This window comes from Anabrus simplex, chromosome 2 (genome assembly GCF_040414725.1).
Source record: "Anabrus simplex isolate iqAnaSimp1 chromosome 2, ASM4041472v1, whole genome shotgun sequence".
Lineage (NCBI taxonomy): Eukaryota > Metazoa > Arthropoda > Insecta > Orthoptera > Tettigoniidae > Anabrus > Anabrus simplex.
In genome coordinates, this window is record NC_090266.1 from 558,656,985 (window position 1) to 558,678,557 (window position 21,573).

Sequence of the window (21,573 nt, forward strand, 5' to 3'; positions counted from 1 at the left end):
TTGTATGGCACAAATCAAAAAATCAAAATCTCTTTATTTGCAAATGAGGTGTCTACCTCGGTGGCAAATGGTACACTAAAATACATTATTGTCAAGCACTAAATATTAAATTAACAAGAGAAGAAAATTTTCCTATAATAAAATATTATACAATTTATACTAACAATGTTTTCTATTAAACACACAGCTCATCCTTAATAAATTTGTATTGTTTACAAAATTCTACTTATAATATCTCCTGTACTACTTACAAATATAGTCAACTGATATACAGTATGTGGAATTACTTCAAATGATACTATACAACTGGTATAAGATTAATATTTACATTGCATTTATTTACTTATTTACTTTTTTTTTTTTTTTTTTTTACCCGTTCTGGAACCTACATAGCATAATGACCTGCTGCGTCTTAACCAGAGCCCCTTTTGCCACCAATTTTCAGAGTTCCTGAAGGGCCTTCACAGCTACCGTAGCGGTCCCAGGGCCCTCGAAGTCCCCACTGTACTTCACCCCTACAGGCAGTCCCCTACTTTGGCTGTCCAAACTCCTTAGGCCAGGGGATGGAATTAATTTATTCAAACATTTTTTAAAAAAATTTACAATAACCTGCACTGGTCGAATGCCCTCTAACACTTCATTTATTTTCTCTGTTGATGTTTATTCTCTTCTTGAATATCTGTACAGATTTTGGAAAAGGATCAAACACTACCCCTGGTAAACTGTTCCACTCCTTCACACCCTTCCCAATGAATGAAAATTTACCCCAATCGCTTCTGCTAAAATTCCTTCTAATTTTATATTTGTGGTCAGTCCTGCCGATATAATTATTTTCCAACTGAAGCCTCTCACGGATATCTCCCCATGCTTCTTCTCTTGTATAGGCTCTATATAATCCTATAAGTCTAGTTTTCTCCCTTCTCTTATTTAAAGTTTCCCACCCAAGTTCCTTTAACATTTCTGATACACTACTCTTTCTCCTGAAATCCCTTGTTACAAATCTTGCTGCTTTCCTCTGCACACTATCTGTTTCTTTTATTAAGTATTCTTGGTGAGGATCCCAAACACTGTTTGCATATTCCAATAATGGACGAACCATACTCAAGTAACTTTTTTCTTTTAATTCTTTGTTGCATCCTTTAAGTAGCCTCATTATGACATGTAACGATCTGTATGCTTTCCCAACGTCATCAACATGACCCTTCCAGTGCAAATTGCTTTCACATCTCACACCTAAGTATTTGCACTTGCCATCTTTTGGGATAACTACCTCATCCAAAGTATATTCAAATTCAGTTTTAAAGCTCCTGTTTGTAAAAGTTGTAACAGTTGATTTGCCTCCATTAACCTTCATATTATTTTCTTCAACCCATTGTTGGATACTTTCAAGGTCCCTTTGTAATTCTGAACAATCCTCAATGTTGTTTATTTCCCTATAAACAATTATGTCATCTGCATACAATCTTATTTTTGATGTTATATTGTTCCCTAAATCATTTGCGTATATTAAGAAAAGTAATGGACCGATTATACTACCCTGTGCAATTCCCTTCCAAACTTTCTCTTCCTGAGATACATGATTTCCTACTTTGACTTTCTGAGCCCTTGAATTTAGAAATGTTTTTATCCAACGTGTAACCCTTATGTCCAATCCTATTCCCTCCAATTTCTTTAATAATATTCCATGTTCCACTCTATCAAAGGCTTTGGAAAGATCTATGGCTATGCAATCTAACTGACCTCCTGAATCCAATTGATCTGATATGTCCTGCTGAAATCCCACCAGTTGTGCCTCACAAGAAAATTTCTTTCTAAATCCATACTGGCTCCTCATGAACCAATTTTTATCATCACATATCCCTCTGATGTACTTTGATATTAAACTCTCCAGTATTTTACAAACTATACAGGCTGATTGGTCTGTAGTTCTCTAGTTTCCTTTTATCACCCTTTCCTTTATAAATTGGTATTATTATAGATTCCTTCCATTCCTTTGGTAATACACTATTATTTATGACATAGTCAAAGAGAAATTTTAAATAAGGCACTATGTACCACCCCATTGTCTTTAATACCTCCCCAGTAATTTGATCACTTCCTGCTGCTTTTCCTTGCTGAAGCAGTTGGATTTCTCTGAAAATATCTTCATTTGTGAATGAGAAGCTTCTTGTTTCCCTCTTGTGTCTCTCCCTCTCTATCTTCTGTTTCGGTTTCCAACTCCTGACAATCATCTACTGAATCTCTGAATTCGCTGCTAAATAGGTTTGCTTTCTCAGTATCTGTTAAATAGTGTTCACCCCCTTCTCCCACCATTATAGGAATTTGGATTCCTTTTCCTTTTTGATTCCTGATGTATGAATACAGCTTTTTCCATTTCCCTTTGTGGTCATTACCCTCTTGTTGTATGCCGTTCATATAATTCTCTTTTACTTCCTTTTTCACTCTATTCAGTTCCCTCATTAGCTGTTTTCTAGTTTCTCTACTCTCCCTACCCTCTTTGATTTTCCTGTTTACTATTCTACATTTTCTTTTTAATTTTCTTATTTCCCTTGTATAATAAACAGGGTCTGAGGTCATTTTACCCTTCTTAACAGGTACAAATCTCTTCTCTCTTTCTCAAATGATTCCTTTAAATTTAGCCCAAAGTGTATCCACGTTACTCCCTTCACTTATCCAACAACTGAATTGTGATTTAAGGTAAGTCCCAAATTCATCAACTTTAGTTTTTCTGTACAATTTCTTGTCTTGTGTAACCCTCTTATTAAGCCTTTTTGGTACGAGTCCTACATCCATTATTACAGCCTTATGGTCTCCTATTCCTTCAATTACCTCAGTTTTATCAACAATTTCCCATGGTTTAACCAAGAATACATCTAGTAAGTTATTGAGACGAGTCGGTTCTTGTACTACTTGTGTAAATCCTCCCTCCCAAATTAACTTATTTGCCAGTTTCTGTTCATGGGCTTCTCTTACAGTTCCGTTCCATTCAACTTCAGCCAAATTTAGATCTCCCCCAATTATTACCATATCATTATTATTGTTTTTATGAGTAAAATCTATTATTTTCTCAAATATTTCCATGTCTCTTTCCTCTCTTCCAGGCCTGTATGTTCCTATAATTCCCACCTCCTTCATATTATCACAAACTAATTTTATCCCTAATATTTCATCCCTTTCATCGGTAAACCATTCATGTGAACAGTAAGTTTCCTTCACCAGAATAAACACATCCCCCACCGTTTTTATCTCCTCGGTCTCTGTGATAGACTGTGTACCCTTCTGGAAATACTTCTCTATTACCCACACCTTCTCAACCACGATTCCACTCCTATCACCACATCAGTCTCATAAGATTCCATCAATGTACCGAATTTTAATTGTTTATTTACTACACTTTGACAGTTTACCAAGAGCAATCTCAGACCCCCTTCCTCCCTAAAACTTGACTGTTGCAATTGGGTAACTTGAAATTCCTTACTATCCTGAGTTTCATTTTCTAGTTGGCTGAGCCAGCTTGAAGTACAGCTGGCTCTTTCTACTAGTTTTCCTGGTCAGTATTATAACTCGAGGGAGTTGCCTGTTTTACAGACCGGGCGAGTTGGCCGTGTGCGTAGAGGCGCGCGGCTGTGAGCTTGCATCCGGGAGATAGTAGGTTCGAATCCCACTATCGGCAGCCCTGAAAATGGTTTTCCGCGGTTTCCCATTTTCACACCAGGCAAATGCTGGGGCTGTACCTTAATTAAGGCCACGGCCGCTTCCTTCCAACTCCTAGGTCTTTCATCTCCCATCGTCGCCATAAGACCTATCTGTGTCGGTGCGACGTAAAATCCCTAGCAAATAAAACCTGTTTTACAGTACATATCTTAAGATTAATAAAATCTAGAACAATATTTGCTATCTTTCGTTTACCTGAATTGTTTAGATGGAGGCCATGTTTTGTATAACAGTATCTCTCAAAACTGCTGCATTCAATAACCGGAGTATTCCGAAAATGTTTACAAATTTTAACAATATCTGTATTGACCTTGTCCACTTCAATGTTCACACACGAGTCTCTACTCAAATCATGCCTGTGGGGCACGTTGACTACAAAGACGTTAGTGTGGGTCAGCTTCCCTAGTGTATGTTTAAGTTGTGATCTTACATTCTTGGCGTCGTCGTGAGCTACGTCGTTCGTCCCACCGATGATAAGCACTGCATCGCTGCTCCCGAAGTCCTAGTTGCTTCTTCTACGTTTTCCAGGACACTGCTGATAGAAGCTCCTGGATATATTTCTCCGGTTGCTGTTATATTCTCGTCGTTAATCACTCCCGCAATTCCCCTTCCTTGGCTATCACCAAACACAGCTACCTTCGCTGATTTAGGCCTAACTGGGTCTTGAATCTGAATTCTAGGCGTAAATTTTAAACTCGGCACAGCAGCGGATCGCGATGATTTGGTTTCACGCGTGCGATCACTTTCATCCAGAATTAAATTACTGTATTTAGGGCAGAAAACCTATTTCTGATGTTTATTTCCGGAAATTCAGTAGTAGATTTCTTCTTAGCCGGCCATCCACGAACTACTTGACACCATGTGCTCCAGTTTGTTACTGGTACCGTTATATCACTCGAAGAATGGTCAGTTCCAAATTCTAGCGATCGCAGTCTTTCTTTTAATTCTTGATTTTCAACTTTAAGAGTCTCATTGTCCTTTTGTAGAATGTTTATAATTTCTAATGCACTTTTATATTCCTCATCGATTGTTTTCGGTGCTTCATCGTCAACGCCATTGCCAACTACAACATTACGAACACACTGCTCACAAATCCAGTCAACAATTTCATTAGTTTTTACGTCTCTAGGGCAATTTCCGCACTTATAATGTCACCATCGATCACATGAATCGCACAACATTCCATTTTTCACTAATCTTCGACATTTTCTGCACTTTTCGTCATATTTTACGGTTAATTTACTCGGAGGATAAAACACTACGTCGTCATTACTGGGCGCCATTTTGAAAGAAAAAAAGACCTAGTATCGTAAACGGTGGATGTCTGGGGAAGAAGAAGAAAGAAAAAAATTCGAACTAATGTGTGTGTTTGGATTTAATTGTAAAGTGGTTTGATAGTACTTACTCCCTTATTCCTCGCTCTCGTTAACCTGCCGCTAGAAAAGTATGAGGTGCACTGCTCGTCCCTGTCTACATGGAGCTTATTGCTGGCTTTGAGAGGGGGGTGACTTGTTTTGGATTGGCTGTGGTGTGGAGGGGATGTGAGAGAGTGGGGGAGTGATCTGTTGTCATGCTGTCCTGCCTAGATATGTCTTGAGAATAAGGGGGTGGATGACCTCATAAAAGTATGTTTGTTTTCTCGATGGATTCATTCAAGATTGTGATTAAAATTGACTAGTTGATCCAACGAGATATAAAACATTTCCATGATATGGAACATCGGTCCCTTTTCAATAATTTCAATAATATGTAAGTCCTTGTCTATATCGGAAAAATTGTGATTGGTTTCGTGCATATGTATTCCCAGTATTCCCATGGCAGAATGCCTGTTATGTTTGACTGCATTAATATGTTAGATGTACCTAGTGTTAAAGCTTCTTCTTGTCTGTTCGATATAGCTTGCTAAACAAGACTGGCACTATAATCTGTAAATACCTGATTTACCCAACTTTTACTTATCACTTCATTTATACTCAGCGAACAAGATTCCAGTAAATTTATAAGTATGAATCCCAAGCTTCCAACAGCAAGGGTACTCTCTAAAATCCATAAAGAAAACACCCCAGTAAGACCAATAATTAAGTTTAGACCTAGCCCTACCTACATATTAGCGCAGTCAATCCAAAAATTTCTCAAAAAACTCTAGTCCTTCAAGCAAAAACTTCTGTTAAAAACACATTAGAATTTTTTTTTTGTAACAACACCAGAAACCTCACAATTCAATCTTATCATTCATTAGCATCCTTCGATATCACTACGGCTCCTCTTTGCAGACCAAATGAAGTGATGCCTCGTCCCAGCTACATCGCTCTGACTCTATAGTTACCGTATATTTTCTAATCTCTCCACTGCAGTTCACAGCATAAATAACTCCATTATTTTTCACTAGACCAGCAACAAAAAACTGTAACTTCGTCCCGAGGTCCTTCATACATTCATTCACGAAATAATATCAATTTACGTCTCACCGGCATCTCACACCGATGTTTTCACACATCATTCCAAGCTGCAAGAAATCTACTAAGAAAAAGCGAAGGATTCAAACTGCAACACATTCCCAGTAATACATTTACCTACAAATAACTGCCATCATTGTTGCCATTCAAATGCACTGTTTATTCAATGACACCCATTGAGTCTCCGTCCACGCTGACAAGTTCACCGTACCGAACCCGGTGCTTCAACCAGACAACTTTCTGTTTGATGCCTATAGAACCTCATTTGGCTATGGAATATTTTCCCTGCCCCCTGTGATTATTAACTAAGATTAAACCATTCTGCATATTTCTGATATGTCAATGCTACAATCGTCTTCCAACGATTAAAGCAACGGGACGCACTTGGTAATTTACTTTTTTATATCCTTGCTCACCAAACTGCTCTCTTGTAAATATGTATATAAACTGTAAATTCTCAACTGTTCATTTGGATAATGTAAATTTACTGTATAGTTACCAACCATTGGCAGTAATTTTTGTTAAAAACATTGACGCCGAGCACTATACCCTTCCCCTCGACTGTTATATTGTAAATAATTTTAAAACTTTATAATTTCCTATGAGTGCATCAATTATTCTTCAGAGCACCACTGCTGAACTCTGCTATAATTACCCAGTAATTTTAAGCACTGGTGCCGACTTCTTATTCTTTAAACTTATATTGTTTAACCATCACCATTGTACAAGAGTTTCTCGTACTTAATTTTCCCATTGTAATGTGTATTAATTTGTGCATGTTAAATACTAATCAGGTACCTGATTTTTGCCTTGAGGAGGTAATTTTGACTGATGATGCCCTCAATGAAGGGCGAAACATGTCTCATGCGGAATTAAGAATAAATTCCTAAATGTAAAATTTATATGTATTGAATACGTGACAAAATAAACCATTTAACATCCTAAATCTGTTTACACCAGCAAGCTACTAAACATTGAATGACCGTCTGGAAACTGTTCTTCTCTCTGGAAATTGAAAAATAAGAGCCATTCTCAAGAGTTTAACATCTTGAATAACTGAAATGCAGACCGAGTGTCTTAAACCAAAGTTCAAGTCCCCACATGATCAAGAAACATAAGTTGTGACCCGCACTCGCGTAAATAATACTTCTCTCGATGTTACCTGCACCGAATCTTGCCGAATAATAGGGTAGCTAGCCCATGCACTCATCGTTTTTATCAATTTGTCCTCTGAGACGCCGTTGTATCCTCGTTCGGACCATCATTTACATAGACCAATGCCTAGCCAAATTTACTGTGACTCTATCATTTCATTGGTTCAGCACATACAGTTTGTGATGCTTACTTCAAACATATATTTCCAGCTCCTGTAGCCTCTCGCCGGGCCTCCAAAATGTTGTCTGTTGATCTTGCCATTGGAGTTCTATTGTTTCCTTGTTCTGCTTTGTGTACGTCATGTCAAAATTCCTCCTTCTAAACTTAGCTGGCGAGCAAATAAAGCTGAACTCCAAGCTTCCTACAGAAATTGCGGCACGTACTGCTGAATGTAGATATTCCCTGCCAGTTACTAGTACTTAGTAAAATAAAATCTTCTTTATAGTTCAGATAGGTGACTGATTAATTAAATGAGCACTTCAAAAAGGGCTCACAGTGCACAAGTCACTCCCCTCTTAAAGCCCCCCAACTCCTCAGTTAATCGTTTTAACTGCTAATTGTCTTAACATCGGCACTTTACGAGATAGTCAATTTTGATGCGTTTTTATCCTTCATCGACGATTCAACTACGAATATTTAAACATTTTTAACATACGGTATGTTTTTATATCCACAGTAACAAATAAGAAACTCACAGTATTCCTCAACTTCAAGTTTTTATACATTATCTTAAACCTCTGTTTAACATTGTACAAATGCACTGCAGTTATATGTGACTTGGATATTAGGACTTTCTTTAAATTTTAATGTGTTTTTATGTCATATAACACATGTCAACCATTTTAAGTGTATTTGAAGGCAGATTTCATGTTAATTGTTGTTAAGATTCTTTTATTTATTTATTTATTTGTTTGTTTGTTTGTTTGTTTGTTTGTTTGTTTGTTTGTTTATTTATATTGATTGATTCCAAGGGAATCGAAACCGGTTTTCACTTAAAAAATATTATGTATTATATATTGTGTTGAATGGTGAAACATCCCTCAATTAATTCCTATTTTATATATGTCTTAAAACTTTCATTTTTGTATATTAAGGCCATTTAGAATGAGCACTCATTGCCCCTGTTTAAATTCTCATTATTTATAGACGAGTGTGCAATAAACTGTCGAGCAGAAATTACAGTAAACACAGTTTTGAAGTTTATCTAGCGTAATTTTGTAAGAACCTTGTGCCTCTGAGACTCTGGATTGTAGTCAACTTTGGAGCTCAGTCTCCTATAATGGGAGTGAGTGGAGCAAATATGCTCTTGTAAAATAGCGTACCTTTAGAGCTACAATGTTCATTCCTCGTAAATTGTGTCGATAATCTACTCTATTGTACTTGATTTTTGACTTTTAAGTCATTGTTATTGTGGGAGCTGATGAGCTCATCTTTATATTATTGTTGTTCGTCCAGATTTTCTAACTTCCAGATTAAAAAGAAAAGAAAAGGGAAGAAATAAAATTTCAAAATTTAGTGCTTTAATTTATGCTGTCCACCCATTCACCCCAGCACCTTCTTGCACCTCTGTGAACCACGGATACCTCGAAACAGACACCACAGCAGCTAAACTTTTTTTTGTGATTGCGGATTCAAAAATTAACGTTGTTTTAGCAAATGATGATACAGAAAGTTTTGTTTTGTTAAATGAGGACTAGTATATAGAATCTGAGAATGAAAGTATTGGTCATGACAGCGATGTTGCTTGTGATACGCGGGAAAATATTGTCCATAATGTTATTGATAGTGGGTTTGTTTGAAAGACATGCATAATTACATAGGCAAAGGAAAGTAATCACGACAGGTTATGGGCCTCAGAACACTGCAAAGAATTGCTTATATCCTGTGAACATTTTTTAGTTGTTTTTTACTGTCGAGTTCATAAATAAGTTAGTAGAGCAGGCAGATATTTTTGCTCAACATCGCATGCGGTCACACGGTATGTTATTTCTGTTCTGATCAAGTGTAAATTAATGGGTACCAGTTACTGTGTATGATATGTATGTAGTTTTTGCAGTTTATATGTTAATAAGCATAATACAGATACCTATATTGAGATCTTGTCTTTTAAAAAACTGGATAATAGCTACTCGTATAGCTACTCAGATTCTATATACTAGTCCTCATTTAATAAAACAAAACTTTCTGTATCATCATCGGAAAGAGGTTTTAACACCCATTTACGACACAGATATCCCAGCACTGTATGGGTGGGTTCAGGTATGGGTACATCAAGATATAGCATCCAGCCACACCTCCTGTTCGACTTGTCCCTTCTTAGACAGCTACTCCTATATTTGGTTCAGCCATTCCCCTTGATTGATTTGAAAGCATTAAAAGATTCCTCTACTGCACTGACCTTATGTAATTCTCGTAACATGCTGTATGTGTGTTTATGCATTAATAACAGACTGAAAATTTTGGTAAAATTCATTGAACTATTTGTCAGTTAAGCTGGATTAACTAAAAGCCTGTGTTCATAGCATGCTTGGCGCTATACTCCTCCCGCAGCACAGGGTAGCCAGGTAGTCTAAGTCCTCCTACGCTGAGAGGTTAATGATTGTAACAAATCCCGCTCAATTTACTACCCTTCTAGAGCCCAAAAAAATCGAACATTGTATGAAGAATGCCAGGAAAGTTTTTCCGAGGGGTTTCGTTATCATCGCTGGATACTGCTACAATGGCAAGTTAACCATTCGTTGTGTCACTAATATTTTGAAGTGAACTCTACATATTATCGGAAAGAGGTTTTAACACCCATTTACGACACAGATATCCCAGCACTGTATGGGTGGGTTCAGGTATGGGTACATCAAGATATAGCATCCAGCCACACCTCTTGTTCGACTTGTCCCTTCTTAGACAGAATGGAGATGGAAACTGGAATCCATGCAATACCTTTTACAGACATTCCGTTCAAGGCACCTGATGGGTCACACAGGGGCTTCTGTGCATTTGGACTCATAAAAAAGCCTTCGGAAATAGACGTCAACGCACTATCAATGGCCCCTCGAAAGCCTGTTAGGAGGGGTGGGATAAGATAGATATGCTGGCTCTGTAAAAAAACTCTGTTGCAATGGAAATTAAAGGTTGACATGTGTTGCATGTAAGCTTTGGGAAGGCATTCTTTCTGATTATATTAGACATGTTTGCGAAATTAATAACTTGTTCGATAGAAGGCAATTCAGTTTTAGGAAAGGTTATTCCACTGAAGCTCAACTCATAGGATTCCAGCAAGATATAGCAGATATCTTGGATTCAGGAGGGCAAATGGACTGTAATGCGATTGACCTGTCTAAAGCATTTGATAGGGTGGATCATGGAAGACTACTGGCAAAAATGAGTGCAATTGGGCTAGACAAAAGAGTGACTGAATGGGTTGCTATATTTCTATAAAATAGATCTCAGAGAATTAGAGTAGGTGAAGCTTTATCTGACCCTGTAATAATTAGGAATTTCTCAAGGCAATATTATTGGACCTTTGTTTTCTTATATATATAAATATGTGTAAAGATGTGGAATCAGAGTTAAGGCTTTTTGCAGATGATGTTATTCTGTATAGAGTAATAAATAAGTTACAAGATTGTAAGCAACTGCAACGTGACCTCGATAATGTTGTGAGATGGACAGCAAGCAATGGTGTGTTGATAAACGGGGTTAAAAGTCAGGTTGGGAGTTTCACAAATAGGAAAAGTCCTCTCAGTTTTAATTACTGCAGTGATGGGGTGAAAGTTCCTGTTGGGGATCATTGTAAGTCTCTAGGTGTTAATATAAGGAAAGATCTTCATTGGGATAATCAAATAAATGGGATTGTAAATAAAAGGTACAGATCTCTGCACATGGTTATGAGGGTGTTTAGGGGTTGTAGTAAGGATGTAAAGGAGAGGGCATATAAGTCTCTGGTAAGACCCCAACTAGAGTATGATTCCAGTGTATGGGACCCTCACCAGGATTACTTGATTCATGAACTGGAAAAAATCCAAAGAAAAGCATCTCGATTTGTTCTGGGTGATTTCCAACAAAAGAGTAGCGTTACAAAAATGTTGCAAACTTTGGGCTGGGAAGAATTGGGGGAAAGAAGACAAGCTGCTCGACTAAGTGGTATGTATTACATACAATTTAGAAAATATTTGTTTAATGTTAACCTAGTCAATACTTACAATACCACATTTTGTGGTTAAATAATTATAAAAAATAGAAAGATCGTGAACATGTTTCGCCCTTCTTAATGGGCATCATCAGCACAATGGATAACCTTAAAACAAATAATTACAATTAAGACTGTTTACAATTATTGGTCATATAAAATTGGAATATGAGACGTTGTGATGTTAAAAGTTATTTTCGATATCATGATTAAAAAGTTTGATGTGAATGTTACAAACACAAGTTAAAACTATTGTAGTAAAATTTTACAATATCGTGTAAAAAATATATATTTATATTGGTGAGAAGTTTTTTAATTGGCATTCGTCTGGAATTGAAATGGATCCTCTTCTTTTAACTTTTTGGTGAAAGTCAATATTATTGTCGTGTTCTTCAAATCTACTTGGTGGTTAACATTAAAATTAAAATTATTCTAATGGGGCTGAAGCTCAGACTTAACAAATGAAGAATTTTAATGTATTGTCCAATGTAACCAATGGATTAGTTGTCATTACAAGCCTTTCTAGCATCCATGTTTTATTACATTTACGTACATCTCAAGAAAACGTGACTTCAGCTCAGTTGGTCTTTGTGTGGATAACAGCATCTTTAAGGAGCCAGTATATATTGAATTCCTTGACCAACAACTTAAGGATTTCTATCTCTAACAACTTTTTAAATGTTGTACGGCACACTGGGCTTTTTACGTATCTCTATCATAGAGCTATTTTTTAACATAGTGCAGCACGTCTCTAATATCTTATCTCAGTTTGTCACGTAGTATGTACAGTTTTGAGACCTTATTGTTTATTTTCTTCGATACTTATGTATTTAATTTGGTTTAGGCTGATGATGACCTACTGTTAGGTCGAAACTAGTCCCTAAACATATGTGTAATTTAAACTCTGTACAGTTTGTATTGAAAAGGTGGACCTTATTAATACATTATTTTAACTCTATTGTAATCACAGTCCAATGCGGATCTATTATAATGAAATGTATTTCTTTTAATTAATGATAATCCCCTTGCTGATGCTATTACTTGCCTTCTTGACTCGCCCCCTGGATTTGCAGCCTCGTGATCTTCATGCTGATTCCCTTGTTTCTGATTAGAGTCTTTCTACACTTTTAAATAACACCATTTCTGACCCTCAGTACAAAGGTCCTTTTCGCCTTCATAAAGGTTTAATCGTATTTAAACGAACTCCTAGGTCTATTCCTAAAGTTGTTTTACTCAAGTCCCTACATGCCATGATCTTACAATCTTACATTATTACCATTCTTCACTAGTAGGCGGACATTTTAGGATGGCGAAAACACATTCACATATCTCATCTTTATTTTTTTGGCCTAACATGCGTAAAACCATCTATGATTTTGTTCGTCGGTGTCACCTGTGCCAAGCAGTTAAGCCCCGTAATTATTTACCATCAGGGCATAATGCTGCCTCCCCACCCTCTTACCCCACGGAGACCTTTTATATCTATATTGTGCATCCTATCACCAAATCATCCCATGGCAATTCATACATATTCACGATTTTGGATGGATTCTCTAAAATTTCTCATGCTTTTCCCCTATGTGATATTTCCTCATTAATTTTGGTTAATGTATTCCAAAGAATTTGGTTTCTGCTAATGCCAGTATTTCCACATATAAACTATTTTATGGTGCATGTTTTTCTTTAATGATTAAAAAGGTGACTACCACCCTCAAGCAAATATGGTTGAACGTTATCACCGTAACTTAACCCCTTAAGTGGGTATGATGTCTTTAGACGTTTTTGCGCTGGGCTTCTACAGTGGGTATGACGGCATTAGTTGATTGTAAAATTTATCGCGTATGTATCTTGACGGTGAAGGCATACGGCGTGTCCATGGAATCTATCGCATTAGTTGATATGTTTTCCACGAGATCACGCTGTGCATTATTTTTTAGAGCTGTCACAGCTTCGTAAAATGCATTTGTTTTGGCGCCTTGCATGAAGTTCCCGCGCAGCCATTTATGTCGCGAAGCATGGCTTCCAAACATAAAGTAGATCGGCTTGATTGTGCGGGTATTTCGACAGTTTTAGAAGCGGAGAGTCATGATGAGATATCTTCTTTATCTGATGATGATGAGTGGATTCATACTGATGAAGAGGACAGTGAAAGTGATCCTGAAAGTGAAAGTGAAGTTGTTCCAGACGAACCAAGTGACACGGACGACGTTTAAAATCTAACTCAGCCGGCTCACTTCATTGCGAATGGTGCTCCAAGACCAAGGTTTGCTTTTATGGGTATAAATAAGATAAATATAGACTTTAGTAATGTGCACAATGTCGACAGTGGGTCGACCTTCTAAATCACCAAGGCCATCTCGTCTCCTCAACCGCTGCTTCCCGGAAGATATTCCCAGCACAGCGTCAAGGAAAAAACCTCTCCGAATTTTGTGTTGGTCCCAAGGGAAGAGGAAGGAAACATCATACTGGTGTCCTGACTGTGAAAAGGCTTTGTGTGTAACACCTTGTTTCTGCCTATATCACACAGATAACAATCTACAAAACCTATAATCATCCTGATTCAGAACAATGTAAATAATGTTAGTAACACATTTGGATTCATAACAATGTAAATAATGTACATAATGTTAGTATCACATTATTGAAGAATAATTTTTTTCTTTTCATGTATTACATATTCACACTCACTCATGTTATTAAGCAGGTTGTTATTACCAGTATTGGTTCTAAATATGTATTGTGATCCCTTGGAATAAGTTTTCCCTTTTCATATTTCACATTTTTACACACACTTGTGATATTAAGCAAATTGTTACCACCACAGTTTGTTCTAAATATGTATTATGAATAGGTTTTCTCTTTTCATGTATCACATTCTTACTCACGATTGTATTATTAAGCAGGTTGTTACCACTAACATTGGTTCTAAATTTAACTATTATATTCATTGCTGTTATATTTGTAAAGTTTATTATATCCACCTGTAAGCTTTAGATCGGGACTACCTTTCCTCAACATTGATACTCCTGTTATTTATCATCAGCTGTGTCTTGGCAGTTTTTGTATTGAAGAAGAAAACCATAAATGTTAAAATTATTTATGTAGATTTGTACACTCCATTTTAGTTGTACAGTCCTCCTTCAGGTTATCGTTAAAAATCTTATCAAATTGTTGTTTGCTTGATCATAAATTGTTATATTTTTCCGCTGGCTCAAAAAGAAAAAAAAAAGAAAAAAATATATATATATATATATACACATGTTATTTGAAATTCTATTATCTTATTCTTGCCCTTGTAGTAGTTATCAGTCCTAACAGTCCTCTTTCTCTAGCATTGAGCCTGCCTTATTTTCCTCTTTATTTCCTCTGCGCATGTATGTATATTTCACTGGGATTCTACAATTCCCCATTGGAGTAATAACCTCACTTTGATTACACTCACGTTACCCCTAAGGTATCAGCCTCCGTAGTGTAACGGTTAGCACTATTAGCTGCTGTCCCTGGAGGCCTGGGTTCGATTCCTGGTACTGCCAGAAATTTAAGAATAGCAGGAGGGCTGGTATGTGGTTGAAATGGTACATGCAGCTCACCTCCATTGGGGGTGTGCGTGAAAAGAGCTGCACCACCTCGGGATGAGGACACGTGTTTACTTTACCCCTAAGGTAACGTTACAAGACCAGTAGAACCTAAGAATGTAATGAAAAAAAGAACTCATTCATTCTGATATGTACCATTAATAAGAGCAAATATTAACTTTCTTTTTCTTGAATTAGATTCCCATTGACTCATTTTGTTGCAGTTCGCCCGCACGTTCTGATACCAGTGCACCCCTGGTTGCAAGGCTTTGAAAGCTGTACTAGAAAACAAGTGTGTGCAGTGCCAGGATTTCCTGGCGACGTTGCCGATAAGCAATAACTTACAGCCTTACGTATTTCAAATGAGAACTCCTAATGTCACTGGTGTACAAATAGTACTCCGTCTCGCGACCACATTGTCAAACTATTGATAATCCATACCGGTATTATTTATTTACTCATATGTTGTACAACATCTCTCAAACTTGATTCTGTTGCCAAATTGCCGACAGGCCATGTACGTAGAACAAAATTTGGACGTGCGAAGATTATGTGATAGAATTTTAAAATCCAAATTTGTATTGAAAATAAAGGATGCAACAATTATGCAGTGAAATATGGTATTCTATATTAAAGCTATATAACTTTAGGTATTATATTTTCCGTGATATAGGGTCATCACTCATCATCTGTAGCCACATGACTTGAGTGATTTTCAGTGAGGGATCTTGTCTCATGCAAGTTTCAATTTATCAAAATTTTTAAAATATTTTCAGTTCATGAGGGTAACAGTGAACAGATTGTTAGGTCTTGATTGAACTTTAACTTCAATCTAACTTCAATCCACTCAAAGGGCACATTTATGATTGCATTCTTGTAATTTTGTTCTATATGAGAAAAGTTGCTGTTACAGGGAAGGTAACTGTGGCCACTTGCTAGAAATTTCTGGTCAATTTGAGTAAAGTACTTAGACAAAATTAACAGCTGAAACATTACAAGCGTTCAAAAATTGTTATGCTCGACACACCTGTCTTACCAAACAGCTAATTTCTATAGTGGCTGGAAATTGTCCGTAACATACTTCGAAGTGCACAAGGTTATTTCTGTGGGTGATAAATTCATGCCACAGAAGCATAGTAGAATTGTTGGTACCAGTATCATACATAGTTGCAACTTGCATATTGTCATTGGTAAAACACAGATTTTTTTTAGATTCGGTCAGAATAATACCTGTTGCAAATCAGTGAACAGTACATGAACTTGAGAGTTTACCTTAGCAAACATTGTATCAACCTGTAGCTTGTTATATGCACTCAGCCCTAGTATGATGTAGATTACTTGCATTCAATATTCTCTGTCTTTCAGTCTTGTGATCATATGAACTGAACACAGTTTAATGTAAAGCTTATTACATGTTGTGCGTTGAGGCATGCCAAATCTTAGTTTTTTACTCACTGTACATAAGACCCGAATATATTTGCATTGAAACGTTGAGGCATGCCAAATCTTAGTTTTTTACTCACTGTATATAAGATCTGGATATGTTCGCCGGGAAACATTGTTTTCTGAATACATTTCAGTAAAGAGTCTATGCATGGCAGTTAGGCTAAGCTCAGCAGAAAGACATTTCGTATGACTCTTTCCTCTGCTGTAGTAATTCTGTTGTTTGAGGAATGACTCAACTTATTGACAAATTAAAACTTTGGTAGCATCGTAACACTTCGAGGTCAATTATGATGAGTACCTCTCATATCCTGTAACTGAATGTTGTGCTTGATATTTTGGGACTTTGTCATATATCCGTGGGTGCAGTGAAAATTCAATGAGAAGAGAGTATTATAAGATGTGAAAAAATATGAGAGAACAAATATCAAAACATACTCCGGTGGGGCTTATAACATAACAGTAGTGCAACAATCAGCTCAAAGAAACCTTGAAGAGCACAAACATTGATTCCCAGTAATTGGCACGCTTGCTGAAGATCGCCCTTACTGGCGCACAGTCACATCCACTGCTGTACTGCAGTTTGAAACTGAGCATTGAAGACTGCAAACAGAGGCTCTTCTTAGAAGAAAACTCAGACAGACTCAACCACGTCCACCCCATTCTCTCAGTTGTGCCAAATGTGATTGCATGTTCTATGCAAGAATTGGCCTGATGAGTCATCAACATCATTTACACAAAATGGACTGTACATGAATTGCAAGTGAAAAACACACACTCAGATACAAGTAGTGGCCGACGACGAGTGCAGTGAAAAGTGTTAAAAACACCAAACAACAAACATGAAAACATTTGAATGGGGCCCATAAAAATATCGAAGTATTATTGCAGATCACACTCTTTCTTAAACAAATATTAGTAGAAGCCTTTTTATTTCGGACCAATGGGTTAATACACATTATTTTTCTGGTCACACACTTAGACAATGAAATGGAGGTTATACACGGCCATGTGCTACTGCAACAGAATGACTTTGGCTGCCATTTTGAATTGAACAAAACTTTGACCAACCAAGTCAGATTTGAGCGATCGAGTCCAAACTGGAAGGTGCGAGTTTCAGATTCACGCCACCTCTGCACGCTTAAAGATGTAGATCTCAGTCGACTTGCCGACAGACTTTAATTTTGTTTTCATTAATAAGGAATTTCACGACTTTTTCCGTATCCATAATTAGGCTATAACAAGATAAATATGCACCACCCTGGTCAACTTCACATGATTATGTTCCAGATGTAGGCTATCGCGTGACAAATATTTTCTACGCGTCACTGTACAACTAAACACTAAATACATTTCTAACTTCTGAATGGAATGCAAAATACAAGCACAAACAGGCTTATGGTGTTGTTCTGCAGTTTCGCTGCTAACCGGCAAGCAAAACTGAGCATTTCTGAGGCTAATGGCTTGCTCCCCGAAGGTGCAATTTATCCTGTGAAGTTAAAGAATTGTTGTATTAGCAAAGCTAAGTTATAATCTCAAAACAGTTCATGGCTTTATTATAAAAGCTATAGAAGTTCTTAACTTGAAAATAAAAGCATGCTTCCTACTACAGTATATACACTGTTGTTTTACTGTACTTACCTTGGTTGTGGTAGGGCAGGCCTTTTTGAGTTATCACGCAACTGCAGCGAGGGCTATTACCTGAGTTGGAAATCACATTCCTTCCACAAGGGATGACAAATTATATTTTGAGGGCTAGGAAAAATGTGATCGTACTAACCGGTAATAGCGAAAATTCATGTATGATAAGTGAGGTATTTTTATATTGATTTAATGTGATGATAATCGAGACTTCGAATTTACAACGTACTAAGCAGGAAAACTTGTTAGTGAGGAACGCACTAACGAGGTTTCACTGTATTGTATCTCAGCCAATTCATTACAGTGACTTGTTTTCGAGATACAGTTTCCTCTACTTGCTGCCTCTTGGATTCTTCAATATGTGTGAGCTTTGTAGTCCCTTATACAGAAGTTCCTATAAAGCTCATGCTTCTCCTACACTGATAGTTTTGGGAAAACAGCCTTCCTTACAAGCACAGGCTGTGACCTGAAAAGAACACAATGTACCAAAGATGTTCAATATTATTGGACTAGGTACTGGCAAAGCTAAGTTATCTGAAAACAGTTCATGGCTTTATTATAAAAGCTATAGAAGTTCTAACATAAAAATAAAAACATGTTTCCTACTACAGTACATACACCTCTGTTTTAATGTACATACCTTGGTTGTGGTTTTATAACGTTCCTAGAGCTGATGTATATTTCCCCTTCATCTCGGTGTCTCTTCTGAATATTTTGTTTCCACTCAGCCATATTTCTTTTTCCTTTTCTGCCACGATTTTCATGTTTCTAAGCAGCAGGTGACAACAACATAGGTCTAGCATGCTCCATTTTCTCATACTCTTAGCGTTGTTCTCGCTTTTATCAGTAGTTGAGAAAAGCCTGTTTAGATACAACACTGGCTTTCACTTGGGTTCAAGCTTACATGGAAGTCATGACAACAAATGCTTATAGCACCTAAGTGAAGGCATATTGACAAACTTTTTCTCACCAACTTAAGGTTTAAACATTGAAACTCATTTCTAGAGTTTGTATTTCCTCTATTCTTAGGAATTTTGTGGATTTTTGCTACATGTGAAATTTGATATTTCAAATTCCTGAGTCAGTACTATGGATTAACATTATAGTTTAATTTATAAGGGAAAATATGAAAGTTCCTTTTTAAAGCATAACATAATTTCTTTCTTCCTTTTAGGTGGGCAGTATGCGTTCTGTTTTCTTGCTGATGATGCATCGTATGGACTTAATTCAACTACTGAGAGTAATTCATTCAGCTATGGTGCAGAATGTAATGGGGATCCCAACACTCTGGAACAAGACGGAAATCTAGATGATACTGAATTAAACAATGTCTGTGGTGCCCAGTTTAAAGCAGCACGTAAAAATGGAGGCATATGTGAAGATAGAGAAATAAGTGGGGTGATGTGCACAGACGATGAAGTAAATGAAGTTCATTCTGAAAAACCTCAAACCGCTAAACATGTGTGTGGGGAAACTAGAACTGTTGGAGTGATGTGTGAAGGAGAAACTAATGAAGTTGAAAATCATGTCCAAAATGGTGAAGTGGAAAATGCAAATTACAAATTGATTTTAAATCGTGAATCTTTTCCTATGGTCGCAGAACCTTGGAGTAATGGAACTGAATATAATATGATCCCCTGTGACATGGAACTTGATGAACCGACAGACATTTCCATTCACTTTCTTGATAACCACCATGTCAGTGATATATTTGCTGCCTCAATAGAAGATCATGCTAGTTCTGCTGATCAACCTGAGTATGTGGAGTATCCACCATCAAGTGTTCCCTTAGATTTAAATCTGACAGTGGAGTACTGCAATCGTTGTCGTAGAAAACCACAAAATATGTACACCTTTGCATGTGCGCAAGAATTTCGTCGTGATCAGTATTCTATGCACTATAAGAATGTTCATAGTGATATTCATGGGGGACTCAATGGTTGGTTGGAGCATAGGTGTCCCCTAGCTGCATATGGCTGCACTTACAGTATGACACGGTTGTACCCTTCTTCCAAAGGGGCACGTGTAGTTCACAATGACGTACTTGAGAGTTTTGGTGTGAAACTGTGTGCGCAAGATGATAATTCAGTTATGAAACCAAGTTATGTTTCAGAAACCCTTAAAAATGGCAACCTTGAACGTCTGGAGGATTGTGAAATGGACGTTGATACTAATGCATTGTCAAAAGGAAAACATGGACTTGGTCAACTTCCATGTGAAGTTTTGAGACACATATTTGGATTTTTGGACCCTTTTAGGTAAGTGGTTTTAATGCATCAAATACTTCGCTGGCCATTAAAATTGTAACACCGAGAAGGAAGCATCCGTTTGATCTTGCATGTGCAGAATGTGTGGATCATGGGTAAAAATTACATTATTACCAACACAACACTGCCACTACTGTATCTCAGGAAGAGGTATGAGAGATGAAGACAGAGCTGGTGTTATGTAGTACCATTCATTTACACAGATAGTTTAATTATGCCTTATCTAACAGTACGAAAACTACACTAATAGGTTGCCAACTCTGATTGTGCAAGAGTTGTTGCATATTGACTCTGTGGGTTATGCTTGCAATGCATTAGTCCTCCTGGTGATTGGAATGCACCCCTGTGATGCAAATGTGAAATCAGTGAGTTGAGAAGGTATGATTTTGCTGATCTGAAGCACTCCAACACTGGCCAATGCTATACTGGTCCAACATGTAGCATTATGGTATGAAGTACCATTGTATTCCATTCCTGCTTCTACCTTGAAATATACAGCCACTTCATAATAAACATGTCTCTGGTAGCTCGTATCGCTGGTGTTGCAAATTTAATGACTATCTAGATTTTGATCACTTTATGTTGTGTCAGTTTGTGATATTTGTAATATCCATACATCTCTTCATGAGTGTACACTCACAAGGGAAGTATTTGTATTGGATCTGACCAATTGAAATGAAACATAACTTGCTAGGATGATGAATTAAGACATCTTAAACTTAATGGTAATAGTCATTCTAAGTGATAAATATCATTATGGTTCCGTATTCAAGATTACTATACTTGTAGGATGCTGATTAATTTATTATTTAACCACCTATTCAATACAATACAGTCTTACACAATTAGGATTTGATCCTTATTACCTTATGAAATGTGAGACTTGTTTCGCCTTTCTAGAAGGCATCTTCATTCACTGTACCACCTCAAGGTTAAATCAGGCACCTGATTTATAATTAAAGTACATAATTATTAAGATTTAATATTAACGTACATAAGATAGGAGAGTCTAAAGGAAAATTGAATAGCAATTTTTGGTATTATTGTGGATAACAACAATATCAGCCATTGGCTGTTGATTAATAGTTCTGACAAAGGTACATAATACAGTGCTTAGTAGCAGTGGTCTGTTTTGA

At 37.0% G+C, this 21,573-nt stretch overlaps 1 protein-coding gene across 2 annotated transcripts in view; it reads left to right on the top strand.

Moving 5' to 3' along the window:
* The window catches only part of LOC136864224 (F-box only protein 30), a 199,263-nt gene that overhangs the window by 109,845 nt on the left and 67,845 nt on the right, over positions 1-21,573 (top strand). For both annotated transcript variants that reach the window (XM_067140946.2, XM_067140947.2), the window contains one exon: positions 19,345-20,428. In XM_067140946.2, the coding sequence (XP_066997047.2) occupies positions 19,345-20,428 (1,084 nt within the window). The remainder of the gene's footprint in view (positions 1-19,344; positions 20,429-21,573) is intronic.